Here is a 13,492-nt window from a genome sequence, read left to right as displayed (position 1 = left end):
AGCGCATGAGCATACAACTTAAAGCAGTTCCCCAAAGCACAATACGATTTTAGCGCTGTTTTCTTGTCGGCGTGCTCATCGGCTGAGGCAGCTGGGTTGTATCGCGCACTTTGGTTGTACTGCAGTACTGCAATATTGTGTGTTTTCACTGCTCCTACAACATGTGTTACAAGTGGTGTACGTTCAAGTTTTTGCGTGCTTCTCAGCACGTCTCCGTAAATTGTTGCTACGAGTGCATACCAAGCTGCTTTGGAAGGTCTGCTGCACTACATTGTGGGTTTACTAGCACTGGCCGTGTTTGTTTTCAACGTTCCCTTCCAGCTGCGCAGGCCCTTTATGCTATGACTGGGATGCGCTGCATCTCGCAGGACGGCTTGTATGCGTAGTCCCATCATTGAGTTGCATCCGCAAACGTTATCTCTCATCGAGACATAACGTGCACAAGCAAGAACACAGCCGTGCCGTTAGAAACAATCGCCTAGCACAGGCACCACAGCTGGCAAAAAGAGGGAGAGGGTGAAAGGGCACTCAGCAAGAGCAGGGGTGCCAAAACAGCTGAGGAGTAGTATGGTCTCCTCGATTCAGCTACACTTTCTGCACTAGTTCACAAAAGTGCCGTGCAAGTGCAGCGCCAGTTCTTTCAGTGCGAGTGCAGCCGTACACTAGCGCTTTCCGTGCAGCGGCCGAATTGAGGGCAAAAGTGCAGAAACGTCGTCTGCTGCAGTTCGTGTTTGCGCACTCGCGTTGTTTTTTTTTTCTTTTTTGAAATGGCGTCACCCTGCACTCACCTTGTGCTTGTGTTTCGTACACAAATGCACTATCTTGTTGCACGTGACGACCAACCTCGTCTAAAACGGGAAACGCTGTCGTTTCTACTCCGTTTACTGACACAAGTATCATGCGGGAGTCGTCTGCTACGATGCGCACCAAAAAACGTGCCAAAGCACGCTACACCTTGCACGAGACGAGAACTCGCACAGGGGCTAGTGCAGAAGTGTAGAAGAACTGGTGCAGCACGGTGTCAAATCGAGGGCCGAAGTGCAGGTGGCGCTAGCTGCACTGGTAAATTGAGTGCGCGAGTGCTGCACCGCCTGAACTGGTGCAGAAAGTGTAGCCAAATCGAGGAGACCAGTAATGTTGCCGAGTGTCGTTTTTCTCAAATTTTTTCATTACATTGCAGCCGTTCTTTGGAAGAAACACGCTAAATAAAATTTGCCACGCGTTCCCAAAGAAAGTCGAGCGAAGCGCGAAACCTTTATCACATCAAAGCTGCGTCTAAACCTTCGGGTGGAAGTGCGGACAATCAAACGTCCCACCTACAAAGGCCCAAATCGCAAACAACAAACGAACCCGTGCGACGTTTTTTTTGTGCACTCAGTAAACGGATCTACAAATGATATACAGTGGAATCTCGGTGATACGAATTTCGTGGGACGGCGAAGAATATTTGTATCATCCAAAATTTGTGCGAACCAACACAGACCAAAAAATTGAGCATAAAAAAAGTTGTCATTTATTTTTTATTTTTTTTCTTACTTCCGTGTGAATAAATCCGTTATGTTTTTCTGCTTTTTGTAAACCTCCATGTCGTTGAGAAGTCCTTTCTGGTGTGCATGCGGCTTTGCAATAGTCGCCTAACTCGTGGTGCCCAAGCACACGACACGCCGCAACGGTCAAGGCGCGAACCGCATGGCGCATTTTTGCATGCGTGCAGTCTCGCGTGCGACTTCTTCGCGCCTGCGTCGACGATTCCGTGCTTGCAGCAGCTTCTACCTCGGTCAGAAAATGACGCGCGCCTCAGTGGCAGGATCCCGGCAACTTCCGACAATGGGGAGACGCATGCCTCATGACAGCAGTTTCGAAGCGCTCGAGGCAGCCGGGCTGGTTCCACCGGTCATATTTAGGCTTACCTCCCCGGCTGATATTTCATGTGCGCTTTCACTAGCGGCGCTCATGTCTTATAGCACTGTTTTCGCCCACATTATCAGCTCCGTTACCGCACGAGCAACTTCGTGTAAGCCTTGAGCGGCGTTAACTTTTAACCCTTTAAGGGCTCATTAAACGAAAGAATTATGTTCCGAAATGGCAAATTTTTTTAACGATGTGATATACTTCAGTAACGTGTTCGAAACATAAAAGATATTATCGAAAATGTTTTACGGCATATAAAAAAGTTTTATTGGTCATTCTTCACCCCATATAACACGCTACACCTGGGGCATATAAGGTGTATTCGCAAATAAATTCCTGCAAATCTAGAAAGTAAAGGTTGGGTTTCAATTGCCGTGCAGATAATGCACTCTTCCTCAATAGTTCACCTGATGCTAGGTGAGGCTAGCATTCGTGTGGTAGCGTTCAGAGCGCGGCACTGCGCAGACAGCCTCCTCGGGGTCTATCCGATACCATTCACGGGAGCTGGCCACCGTATATCATTGCGGCTGTTTTCCCCTTCCGAAACCCGCCGCGGTGGCTCAGTGGCTAAGGCGTTGCGCTGCTGAGCACAAGGTCGCGGGTTCGATTCCTGGCCGCGGCGGCCGCTTTTCTGATGGAGGCGAAAAGCAAAAACGCCCGTGTGTACGAGATTTCGGCGCATGTTAAAGATCCCCAGGTGGTCAAAATTAATCCGGAGCCCTCCACTACGGCGCGCCTCATCACCTGCGTTGCGTCGGCGCATTAAACCCTACAATCAATCGATCAATCAATTTCCCCTTCCGAGTCGCCGTCCATAAAAACGTCATCACTATCCTTTTTACTTGAAGAATCAAACACACCGCCGACATCCTGATCACTTTCACTTTCATCATCTGAAGAAGACAGATTGAGATTTCTCACACCAGAACGCCGCACGGATGAGGCCATGTGTGTAATACGTGCGGAAAACAAGCCACCCATTCCGCCATCTAGTGCGAAAACTCTCATTGAATACATGCGCCAATTGCAGAACCCGTGCTGAAAAGCAGAGAAAAGCATCGTTTGACGAGCTGGGCTCGTCAAAAGCCTCTTATAGCATTACAAAAGACCCATGACGACCACAGCTCGTCAAAAGCAAAATACTGGCAAATGCTCACGACAAGCTCAGGTCGTCATAAGCCCTTAAGGGGTTAAAGAGCGGTTAGAAGCGGTCACTCGAGCGCCCCGCACCCATGCCCTCACCACTTCGCGGCCGAAACCGCACCCATGTTGCCGCTACCAACCACACCGTGTGGAGTGTGCAGGTGGTTTTGAGGCAGCGTAAGTGCACCTGTGGCCGCCGGCATGGCGCATTTTCACGAGCACAAAACAACAGCCCAGCCGTACCTGCAGAACGAGTGACAAAGAGGGGAGAGAGAGCCCATACGTCGCCGTCTCTTGCTCGCTGGACAGCCGCGCGCCCCATTGTCTCGTTCATGTCATCCGCGGGGCCGCACAGGTCCGTTCGTAGCAGCCGAAATTTTCCGCATTGTAAATAAACTTAAACCTCGATATAACGAACTCGTACTTGGAGGCGCAAATTTCGTTAAATCACGATTTGCGTAAAATCTAGGTTTCGATTTTAGAGTGCATTCAACAAGTTCTTGAGGTCTTACAACCTTGCCCATCACCCCAGAAACAACTGCTATGCAGTTACCTCTCCACTTAAAGTGAAATTTCTACAAAAACCGGTCGCGAAAATTGCGTGAATTACCGTATAAACCCAAATATAGGTCGACCTGGTATATAGGTCGACCCCCTACCTTGAGGTGGGAAAAGTTGACAAAAAAATAATGCGGCACAGAAGCGCAAACACAATATCTATAATTATTTTCGGCGCCCGTCCGTCACTGCCACCCACTATGCCTGCCGAAGTCACTCGTCCGAGCTGTCAGAGTCATCCGAGGATGACTGCTTCTCACTGTCATCTTCATGACTGCTTCACAACGCCAAACTGGCGTTGCGCCGCCATGTTCCCATTCTGCTCGGCGACTCAATCGCCTTAGCTTAAGCGCAGCGGTGAACTGGCGTCGACTTCCGCCGCTCATCTCGGAGCAGACACGTACAGAAACACACGCACGCACACACACAAGACGAGTAAATGACGAAAAACTAGAGAAAAGAGAAAAGCAAATGCAGTCCGACACAGAGGGCGATGGCAAAGAACTACGCTTGCACATTGTTGCTAGACAACAATTTACTTTCTCCCAATGACCTCTATATAAGACGAGGGGCGACTTTTGTGGGGACGTTTTTGGAAAAAACACTTGACCTATGTACCGGTTTATACGGTAACAGTTTTAACACTTAGGCAATGGGATTCGGATAGCCGACGATAGTTCATGCGTCGTCGTAAAAGTGGCGTTTTTCAGCAACGCCTCACTAAATATGATAGCGCACGTCACTGGGTTTCCACTTCGTTTTCTTTTTTTTTCTTTATTTCAGTCACTACTAAATGTCGCTGTTAGTCAGTCGAACCCGCGTCCGTGCCTCGTGAACTTCACCTTGATGAGGTGCCGGTTCGAAGTTATGCCTCTTTTCCGTCTGTTCAGTGGTAGGCTTAGGCGCGGCGGGCCAACAGCAGACAGGTGCTATGAAACCTTCGAGTGACTTTTTTTATGTACAAAGGCTCTGCAGTATGGGCTCGAGATGCAACAATGAAACTCAAGATAAAGTCATGATCGTGAGTTGAGCGGAATACTTGTGGACCGCTAAACTGTGGAGCAGCGCTTACGCGCTCCCGCTAAAGCGGAAGGCTTACTTTAAATATCTAATGGCCAAATTTTATTAAGCAATTAGTTTTACGCCTGCTGAGCCCTAAAGAAACCAGTCTCTCCGCATCGAAGCTGTCAAATGAACACGGGTGAAACGAAGATGACCACAAACAAAGAGAGCAGTTTATTGCCACCAGCACTCGATGTTCAGGCTGTAGTAAAGAAGCCCGTAAGCAGTGCTTGGCATTTCTTGACCAGGGCGGGCCTTACGTGAAGCTCATATATTGACATCGTTGACAAGGCTTGCTTTTAAATGTTCGCCTGAGCAACACTGCGTGCATAAGCAGGCGGCGTTGGCCTGCATGCCTCCGGAGGACATCGATGGCATCCATCACTTTGGTGGCTGTCGGTTTCACCGGCACTTCCTCAGGCTCTTCGGAGCACTTTTCTTTTCCTTGAATCTTTTCACAAGATTCCCCTAATGATGCAGGAACAAAATATTAATGTGGTTATCAGCGAGCACAACCTAGAGCAGCGGCACCGTGAGCAAGCAGGCGTGGAAAAAAGAACTTTGAAGTAGTCTTCGGTAGCTTAATAAGCACAGGGCGCTGGCGTAGACAACGATCAGATTCAATTTAATTTACTTTAATTGCCTGACATTTAATATGTTTAACAGTGCTTGTAGAAACTCTGCTGCAATTGCCTCTGTGGTATAGTTTCTCTCCCTGCTCCTTCTAGAGCACAAAGGGATGAAAGCTATTCAAGCATTCCGTAGGCAGATAAAGAAATGAAAAAGTGTGTTGGTGCGGGCTTGTTGGTGCATAACTGAATATGGAAAAACAGCGCTAAAATGGGACAAAGAACGTGACAAGACTGGGCGCTGTCCCCAGCGCCCAGCGCCCAGTCTTGTCACGTTCTTTGTCCCGTTTTAGCGCTGTTTTTCCATATTCAAAGAAATGAAATTGCTCGAAACGGAGTGGCATAACATGTGGCACAAGTCTAAACTTACACCACGTAGACGAAAACTGACTGCATATCTGTGCTCAGGATGTTGAAATACACTGTATGTGTAGATCTCAAGCACGTAGGTTGAAAAATAACAATGTCCTCAAGACCAGTCTCCCCCCCTAATAGAAGAGAAACAGAAAGTAAGTATTTATTTCTAGTATACTGTGGTCACGAAGCACCATGCAGGTCAGAGACAGCAGTACATATAGCAATACATACAACACATTTCAATAACATGGAAGGCAACAAGATGTAGAAGAGAAACAAAGTAACTATTTATTCACAGTATACTGTAAATCATGGTTTCTCAAAGTGGGTTCCGCGGAACCTAGGGGTTCCCCAGGCCCCTCCTCAGGGTTCCGCGAGCCACTGATAAATTTTCCCTGGTTGCGCAGTCGCAAAGTCTTATATGGTAAACTTGAGGTGCAATCGATCTAAGGAACCTCCATTACTCATGCCCGAGTGTCAGTAAGCACATCTCGGCGCATATTAGAAACGCGCGAGCTGCGCTATGAATCTCGTCAGCAGCTTGTAGCCAGCCAGACTCCCAAAACGAGCCACGTGGTTAAACTATTGCACTTGAATCTCGGTCTTATATTACCCCCATGCGCATTTTTCCTGTTTGGAGATAGGTGCCGCTAGTGTACGCATTCGCGTAAAGTCGACGGGGAAAAAAACGATACCCTTGCTTGCTTTTGAATTTATTGCACGTTAATGTAGCATGAACGGAATGAAAAATGGCGGGAGGGGGGTTCCTTGGCACCTAAAGGAACTTAGCAGGGTTCCCTGGGACCAACATGCTTGAGAACCCCTGCTGTAAATAGTGGTGCTTCTTCCACTTTGGGGTGGCTCCCGTCTCTCTCTGCCTGCCCTGTTCGTGACTCCCCCCCGGTCTCATTTTCTGTGGTGCATGCAACGTGCAGGATCAGCCTGAAGCTGGAGAAGGGGGCAGCACGCAACCTGCGCCTGAGCTGCACCGTGCCCCGGGAGATGCGCGACCGGGAAGAGAAGCACTTCTCGGCCACGGGCGTGCTCTTCTACCGCACCACCAGGGGTAAGGTCCGCTGCTGCTCGGTCCCTCTGTCTCCCTCTTTGGGTCCGACGTTTGCTGCCGTTCGTGCCTACCAGCGCTCGTATCACTTGTTCCCAGAGCTGTGTGTTGTGTGTTGTGCTTGGCCCGGTGAGAACAGCAACAGTATGGGATGAGGATGGGGGCTATCCCAACCGGTCACAGTCTTCGTGTTTGGTGCGCTGACCCTACCGCTACAAACGGGAACTACCGACGAAAGTTTCACCAGAGCATACTGCGATGTTGGTTTCGGTAGCGTTTACACGGGGCATGGGGGGAAATCGTCAACCGCACATCAACCAGCGCATGCAATGCAGTCATGAACAGTTTTAGCGAGACAGCAATGACACCTACGGCACCGAACTAGATGTGAAGAGGAGAGTGATAACAAATGACCATTAGCATAAGGAAAAGTGCATACAGTCGAACCCCACTACAACGAACTCCTCTTCAACGAAATTTCTGCGTCAACGAAATATTTCCAATTCCTCATCAGTTAGCATCAGAAGTCAATGCAACAAAGCCCTCACCACAACGAACCATTTGTCTGGCTTGCTTTCGCTTCAGCGAAATTTTCGCTCATAGGGGCTGGGTTTGAACATTTGTTTTACAATAAAATAAGCATGACGCTAGCTATACAGTAGAATCTCGATGATACGGATCTCGCGGGACCGCGAAAAATATTCGTATCATCAGAAATTCGTATGAACCAACACAGACCAAAAAATTGAGCGCTGAAAAAGGTTTTCGTTAATTTCTTTTCTTACTTTCGCGTGAACAAATCCATGATTTTTTCTGCTTTTTTTAAACCCCCACGTCACAAAGCAGTCCTTTCTGGAGCGCGTAACGCTTCGCCTAGCTTCGCGCTTGTCTCCTCACTCCCGGTGTCCAAGCTCGCTACACGCCGCAACAGTCAAGCGTGAACCGCATGGTGCGTTTTTGCACGCGATTCACACGCCTCGGCTTTGCGCGCGCTGTATTTTCAAGGCCGCATTGACGATTTCGCGCCCGCGGTATTTCCTACCTCGGTCAGAAAAAGACGCTGACGACTGGCGAAACGCTCGAGACAGCCCACTGGCTCCTCCGCCCGAGATGTTTAGGCTTAGCACTCCGGCAGATATTTTATGGGCGCTTTCACTAGCGGCGCGGATGGTGTTTTATAGTACCGTTTTCGCCAACGTTATCAGCTCATTTACTGCACAAGACACTTCGTGTCTGCCTTGAGCGGCATTTTAAAGAGCGGCTAGAAGCAGTCGCTCAAGCGGCCGTGCCACTTCGCTGCCGAAGCCGCCGCCATGTTGCCGCCGCCGGCCGCGGCACGCGCAGCGTGCGAGAGGTTTCGCGGCGCGCATGGGGCGTGCGGGGCGCGTTTTCGCGAGCAGAAAACAACAGCCCGGCCGTTTCTGGAGAAAGAAGAGTGACAAATGGGGAGAGAGAGCCGTCACTTGCTTGTTCGGCAGTCGGGCGCCTCGCCGGCTCGTTCGTATCATCCGCCGGACCGCGCAGGTCCGTTCGTAACAGCCGAAATTTTTCCCATTGCAAACAATGCAATTTTGCCGGGACTTTTCAGAAATTTGTATCATCCCGAAATTCGTATCACCCAGAATTGTATCATCGAGATTCTACTGTATAACTTTTTATACATTCACAACGCTTAGTTTCACTGAAAACGTGCACCGCACCCCCACACTACCACCCAAACAAAAACAAACTTATAGGCGGACGCCATTGTTTGCTGGTGATAACGATGTGGCTGGCCGTCTTTACATGAGGCACAGGCCCGGTTTGCCAAGCAGGAGCAGCCACTCTGTATCCAGTTGAAATTGCGCAGATGTGCTCTGCTGCTGGCCTGGCGCCGTCGTCTATCCGTTGTGAGCAGCGGTCCTTGCAGTTTTTCTTCTACAATTGTTCAAAGTCAAAGCAAAAATGATGCCGTTTTCGTGTTTAGTCTTAAACCCGCGCTATCCTATCTTAGTCGCAAGCGCGTGGTCATGTTAAGTGCAAGTGCGCGTGGCTTGCATGCAAAGGTCAATTGCTGCCGTGCTTAGTCAGCAAATAAGATAATGACACCACTCCTGCCACAGGCGAGAGGGGGGCTTCCGACGGCCTGGCAGCTACCTGCAAGTAATCAGCTTAGTGAACACACCTTGTTGTACAGCAATACGTTTTTCCAAGCCTGCATTTCTTGACCCCTCCTCTGCCTCCATAACGCGCTCTTTTCAGGCAGGTAAAAAACAGATAACCATTGGTATGTTTTTTATTTGAATAAAGACGACGTTATTCTGCATCACTCCTCTTTCTAAACATTGTATTATGCTACCAGTGATGCGGAATATACGGGGCTCTTTTTCTTGCCCTCCTGTGGTGTGTTGGGGCGTATTTCGCCTCAGCGAATTATCACTTCACCAAAATTTTTCGCACGTCCCATCAGTTTCGTTGCAGCTGGATTTGACTTTATATACCGTATTTTGGCGCATATAACCTGCTCCTGCATATAATCTGCATCCCCACTTTCTGTTGACCAACAACAAAAAAAAAAAGAATATACCCCCGCATATTGCCCGTATATTTTATACATAAAAGCAGGGGTGAGACAGCTGCGCATATTGTGCAGTTTTGATACAAATTCGTTTTCCCACGCCAGGCTGCTCCAAAAGCTTGAAAATTGCAAAAATTGTGCCAAACTGCTCCGAAAGAGTATGAGAGCCAAGGATTTTAACGCTCCCGTCAATTTCAGTGGGGGAAGATGCTTACTGATGGCATAATTTTCCAGCACCTTGAAGGTGATGCTGTTTGTAAAAGTGTAATTGATTGATCATTCAATAAAAAACCTGCATAAAATTGTCCACGGGATAGTTTTTTCGAAAGTCACGATGTCGGGTTGCACATGTTATATTGTGCGAATATTTAAAGTTTTCACAAACTACTTGTGCAAGTTGATTTTAAAACAGCAATTTTGGGAGCGCCGCATCTCCAGAACGACGTTACTACGGTGAAGATTGGAAAACATGTCCGCTGGGCGAACCAGTTTCTCGTGGTTCAGGCAGAGTGCTCTTCGCCGATTTCTACCGCGGTTTTGGTTATGGGGGTGGCCGGGTTTACATTTAGTCGTTTGACCTATTGCGGGAAGTTACGCAACAGGGTACCCGCGATATCGCCGTGTTTCGGCCTTGAGTGTGAGGCGTGGTGCGTGCTTGAAGTGAAATTTGGGACTCATTGGGGCGTTATAAAACGCCGAGTTATTGTTGCTATTGACAGTGAGCTTGCGAGCGACAGGAGTGGGACGATGAACACTGCAGAAGTGGCGGCGCAGGCTGCATCACCGCCAAATATTCATGCAGTATCCGATAGCCGCACGGGCTATTATCGCGCGCTAGTAATAATGGTTCATCTATCTGAATTGAAATTTAATGCCAAAAGAAATTTAATGCCAAAACACACCAATACTCTAATTACGATCGTAGTGAACGCCCACCTTGGGGCTTGAAATGGGAGTGCTGGTGGGGTGCGACGACTGTCACCTCGCTTTGCGCAACTTTTGCCGTGGCTCTCAGTTGTGCGTAACGCCGAGTCTGGGATTACAAAAATAACAACTTCGGCATTCACGGGATAATAAAAATTCTTTAAAATTGCTTAGTTTTTCAATTCGATATTTTCAATGGAACTCTGCGTTATCTATGCATGGAGCCCAAGATTCTAAAAATGGTTTGAAAAAGGTAGTGTAGTTCGTTCCTTGGGATACTCAGGTGGAAAAACTTCATTCAAAGGCTCTGTTCAAAACCGATTAAAAAGCGCACTCCCCCCCCCCCCCCCCCCGAGTGGCCAAAAATATTTGATTTTTTAGGCTCTAAGGTGACATAATAAATGTCGATCTTCTGCTCCAAATCAAGGTTCTTCTGCGCCAAAATCGAAATTCCGCTGCTCCACAAGCTGCTCTCAAATCTGGTTCAGCTGTCTCACCCCTGATAAAAGGATAGACCAAAGCTACTACTCAAGCAACATTACTCATTTGTTTATGCAAAAGGACTTACTAGCTGACTGCGCAACCAGAGGACTTGCCGCATACATTTTTTCATGTTGGTATATTGTTGAGCTGTGTGCGCAAAATAACCACTGTCCACGGGATAACAGTGGCTTAGTCACTATTACAGTTAAACCTCGTTATAACGAAATTGAAGGGGCGCCGCGATTTGCTCGTTATAGCCAATATTTCGTTATAGCCGTAGCCGACATTTACTGCAAATATTTGCATTGTAGTTACCTAAAACCAAAAGCGGGCGAAATAGCATCTTGCCGCACGGCGGTAGTCAGCAAAATAAACACATTCAGGAGGTAAAAAGGAAAAGTCACGAACCTACTTTATTGCAGTTCAAAACTCGTATTTCAAACAGACTTGGCTCGAAGGAGTCCGTAATTGGACGTTGATGCACCTTCCTGATGCGAGCGATGGCTCGCTCAGCCGCTCAGCTGCGGCCGCTATGTTCACGCCATCTTCGCCGCCCTCGTGCGCGCCGAAGTAGCGGCGCAGCACGTCCACCGCATCTAGTGCCTCCGACGCCGTCCTTAGCGCTTCCTTTCACGCCCTTTCACACCACGTGCAACAGCGCTGACGATGGACTCTCGGTTGTTCACGATGGTGGACAGCGTACTCGTCCACACGTCAAAGTCTCTTGCCACCTTACCACGGACTGCACATTACCTCCCTTCGCGCCCGATGCGATGGCTTTTATCATAGCCGTCTTCTGTTCAAGCGTGATAGCCTTTAGCTTTCGCTTCCCGCCTGTCGCACTCGCGTTGTTGGAATCACGCGAGCAGTACGATAAAAGATAAGGCTGAAGACTGCCAAAACCCACGCACACGCAACTACGCAGCGACGCCGGCGATACGAACAGGGGAGGAGAGGGCAGGGGGGGAGAGGAAGGCGACGCATTGGGGCTCTTCTCGGACTCACCGCGGATAGTCCGCGGGTAGTCCGAGGATTCCCCGAAGCCATAGGGATGCATGTGAAAATAGAATGTCGGACTGCTTCTCGGGGAGCCCCCGGCGAGTCCAAGACTAAATCGAAGGGCCCCATTGTCTGCATGCCGTGCGCAGCGAGAGGAGGGTGGGAATGGCTTCGCGGGCGCAGCGTCCGCATGGCGCGCCATCCAGCTTCGCGCGCGTGGCGGGAGTTTTGAACTGCTAATACAGTTGCCGCGTCGCGCACTGTCTCAAATCCGCGTTGCGCAGTTTAGAAATTAGCTCAAAATTTGATTTCTCAACGAAATTTGTTCGTTATATCCCGTAACGGGCAAATTTTACCTCGTTAAAACGAGGTTTTAAATACATTGGTTTCTATGGGGACTTTCAAGGGGAATTACGATTTGCTCGTTATATCCATTATTTCGTTATAGCCCGTCTCGTTATAACGACGTTTAACTGTACTGCCGTAGGGACATCACAGCCGAACGTTCATTTTGGTGGAGCTGCAACAAAACAAATACCTTGCATAAAATCCGCACCTGAACTTCACCCCTGAAATTTTCGCATTTTTTGGTGTGGATTATATGCGCAAGAATACGGTGCTACTCACACACCTGTTCTGTAGGTCCACTTTCAGGACCGTGATCCAAGTCCCAAGTCCACAGAATACAATAAGCATAGAAAGTTGCCATGGAAGAGCTTTGCTATGTGCACATGGGCAAACGAGTGGTAATTTGCTAGAGCCAGGCTTTGACAAAAACTTTCCATTTTCTGATTTTTCGCTCACGGGGGGGCCCCAAAGGCGCAGCTCTATGCCCCTTCCTCTTCGTGCTCGCGTTATGTTCCCTTGGTTACTCCCTGTGCCTGTCCTTCTTTTTAAAGAGAGAGAGAGAGAGAGAGACCAATTCATTTCTGTGCCCTTCTGTGCGCGTTTGCAGAGCCCTGGCACGAGGAGTTCAGCCAGAGCCAGCAGCGGACCTACTACTACAACACCATGACGCGCAAGAGCGACTACCGCATGCCCGAGAAGGGTTGTGCGGCCACCTTTCGCGACTGCTTTACATCGGCTGTTCTCTGGCCGTGGGGCTCGGGGGTGCGCATCCTGGACCCGCCCAATGCACACCCCACATCGTCGGCCGACTGTCCGCCGCCCAACGACGGCCGTGTCCACCGTGCTACCCTGGTCAACTTTGTCCACAAGCGGCTGGGCCGGTAGTGATGGCCGGCCCTTGTGGGAGAGTGTTTGTACATTGGTTGCGTGGCAGAGTGTGCTGAGAGAGAAAGAGAGAGAGACAGCAATGATGACGACAGAAGAATGGTGATGATTAAAGGAGTGCAACTCGCAACTACGTGTCGGCTTCTTCAATCATTATGCAAAAGGATAGGTGGCTCATGGATCGCAGAAAAACGGCGTCAAGACATATTTTCATTGTCTCCGCTGTGTGGAGTGGCCTGAAATACACTGCACAGGACAATTGACGTAAAACACAAAAAATAAAATCAGACTGCACAACGCTGTAATCTTTGTTGAGGTGGCAGCCAGACTTGTGGCGTCAGTGCTGGAGTGAGAGACGTGTATTCTCCAGCATGATGTCAGGCTGGTGATGAACTCCTACTAAGCATTATGGAATGCATTATTTAAGGGGCGGACGCGGTGATTACGTGGGGAAAAGTTACCAAAAATTCGTCTTTTTGTAAGTCACATTTTTGGATTGTATGTTTTACATTCTACGCATTTACAAAATTTTCCCATTGAAAACCATCGCGAAGTGCCAAAAAAAAATATTTG

General features: G+C 48.9%; 2 protein-coding genes across 4 annotated transcripts in view; one reads left to right on the top strand and one right to left on the bottom strand.

Annotated features, from left to right (window-relative positions):
* LOC144150010 (cap-specific mRNA (nucleoside-2'-O-)-methyltransferase 1-like) overlaps positions 1-11,498 on the bottom strand; it is a 267,529-nt gene extending 256,031 nt beyond the window's left edge. The window contains exon 1 of the mRNA XM_077681781.1: positions 11,441-11,498. Coding sequence (XP_077537907.1) covers positions 11,441-11,474 — 34 coding nt within the window. The 5' untranslated portion in view covers positions 11,475-11,498. The remainder of the gene's footprint in view (positions 1-11,440) is intronic.
* LOC144150011 (cap-specific mRNA (nucleoside-2'-O-)-methyltransferase 1-like) overlaps positions 1-13,049 on the top strand; it is a 103,371-nt gene extending 90,322 nt beyond the window's left edge. For all 3 annotated transcript variants that reach the window (XM_077681786.1, XM_077681785.1, XM_077681784.1), the window contains 2 exons: positions 6,596-6,726; positions 12,642-13,049. In XM_077681786.1, coding sequence (XP_077537912.1) covers positions 6,596-6,726; positions 12,642-12,919 — 409 coding nt within the window. In that variant the 3' untranslated portion in view covers positions 12,920-13,049. The remainder of the gene's footprint in view (positions 1-6,595; positions 6,727-12,641) is intronic.
* The last annotated feature ends 443 nt before the right edge of the window (positions 13,050-13,492 follow it).

This window comes from Haemaphysalis longicornis, unplaced genomic scaffold, assembly GCF_048455015.1.
Source record: "Haemaphysalis longicornis isolate Haplotype H1 unplaced genomic scaffold, Haemaphysalis longicornis Haplotype H1 scaffold_8, whole genome shotgun sequence".
Lineage (NCBI taxonomy): Eukaryota > Metazoa > Arthropoda > Arachnida > Ixodida > Ixodidae > Haemaphysalis > Haemaphysalis longicornis.
The sequence above is the reverse complement of the archived record's forward strand: the minus strand, read 5'-3'. Positions and strand labels throughout refer to the sequence as shown.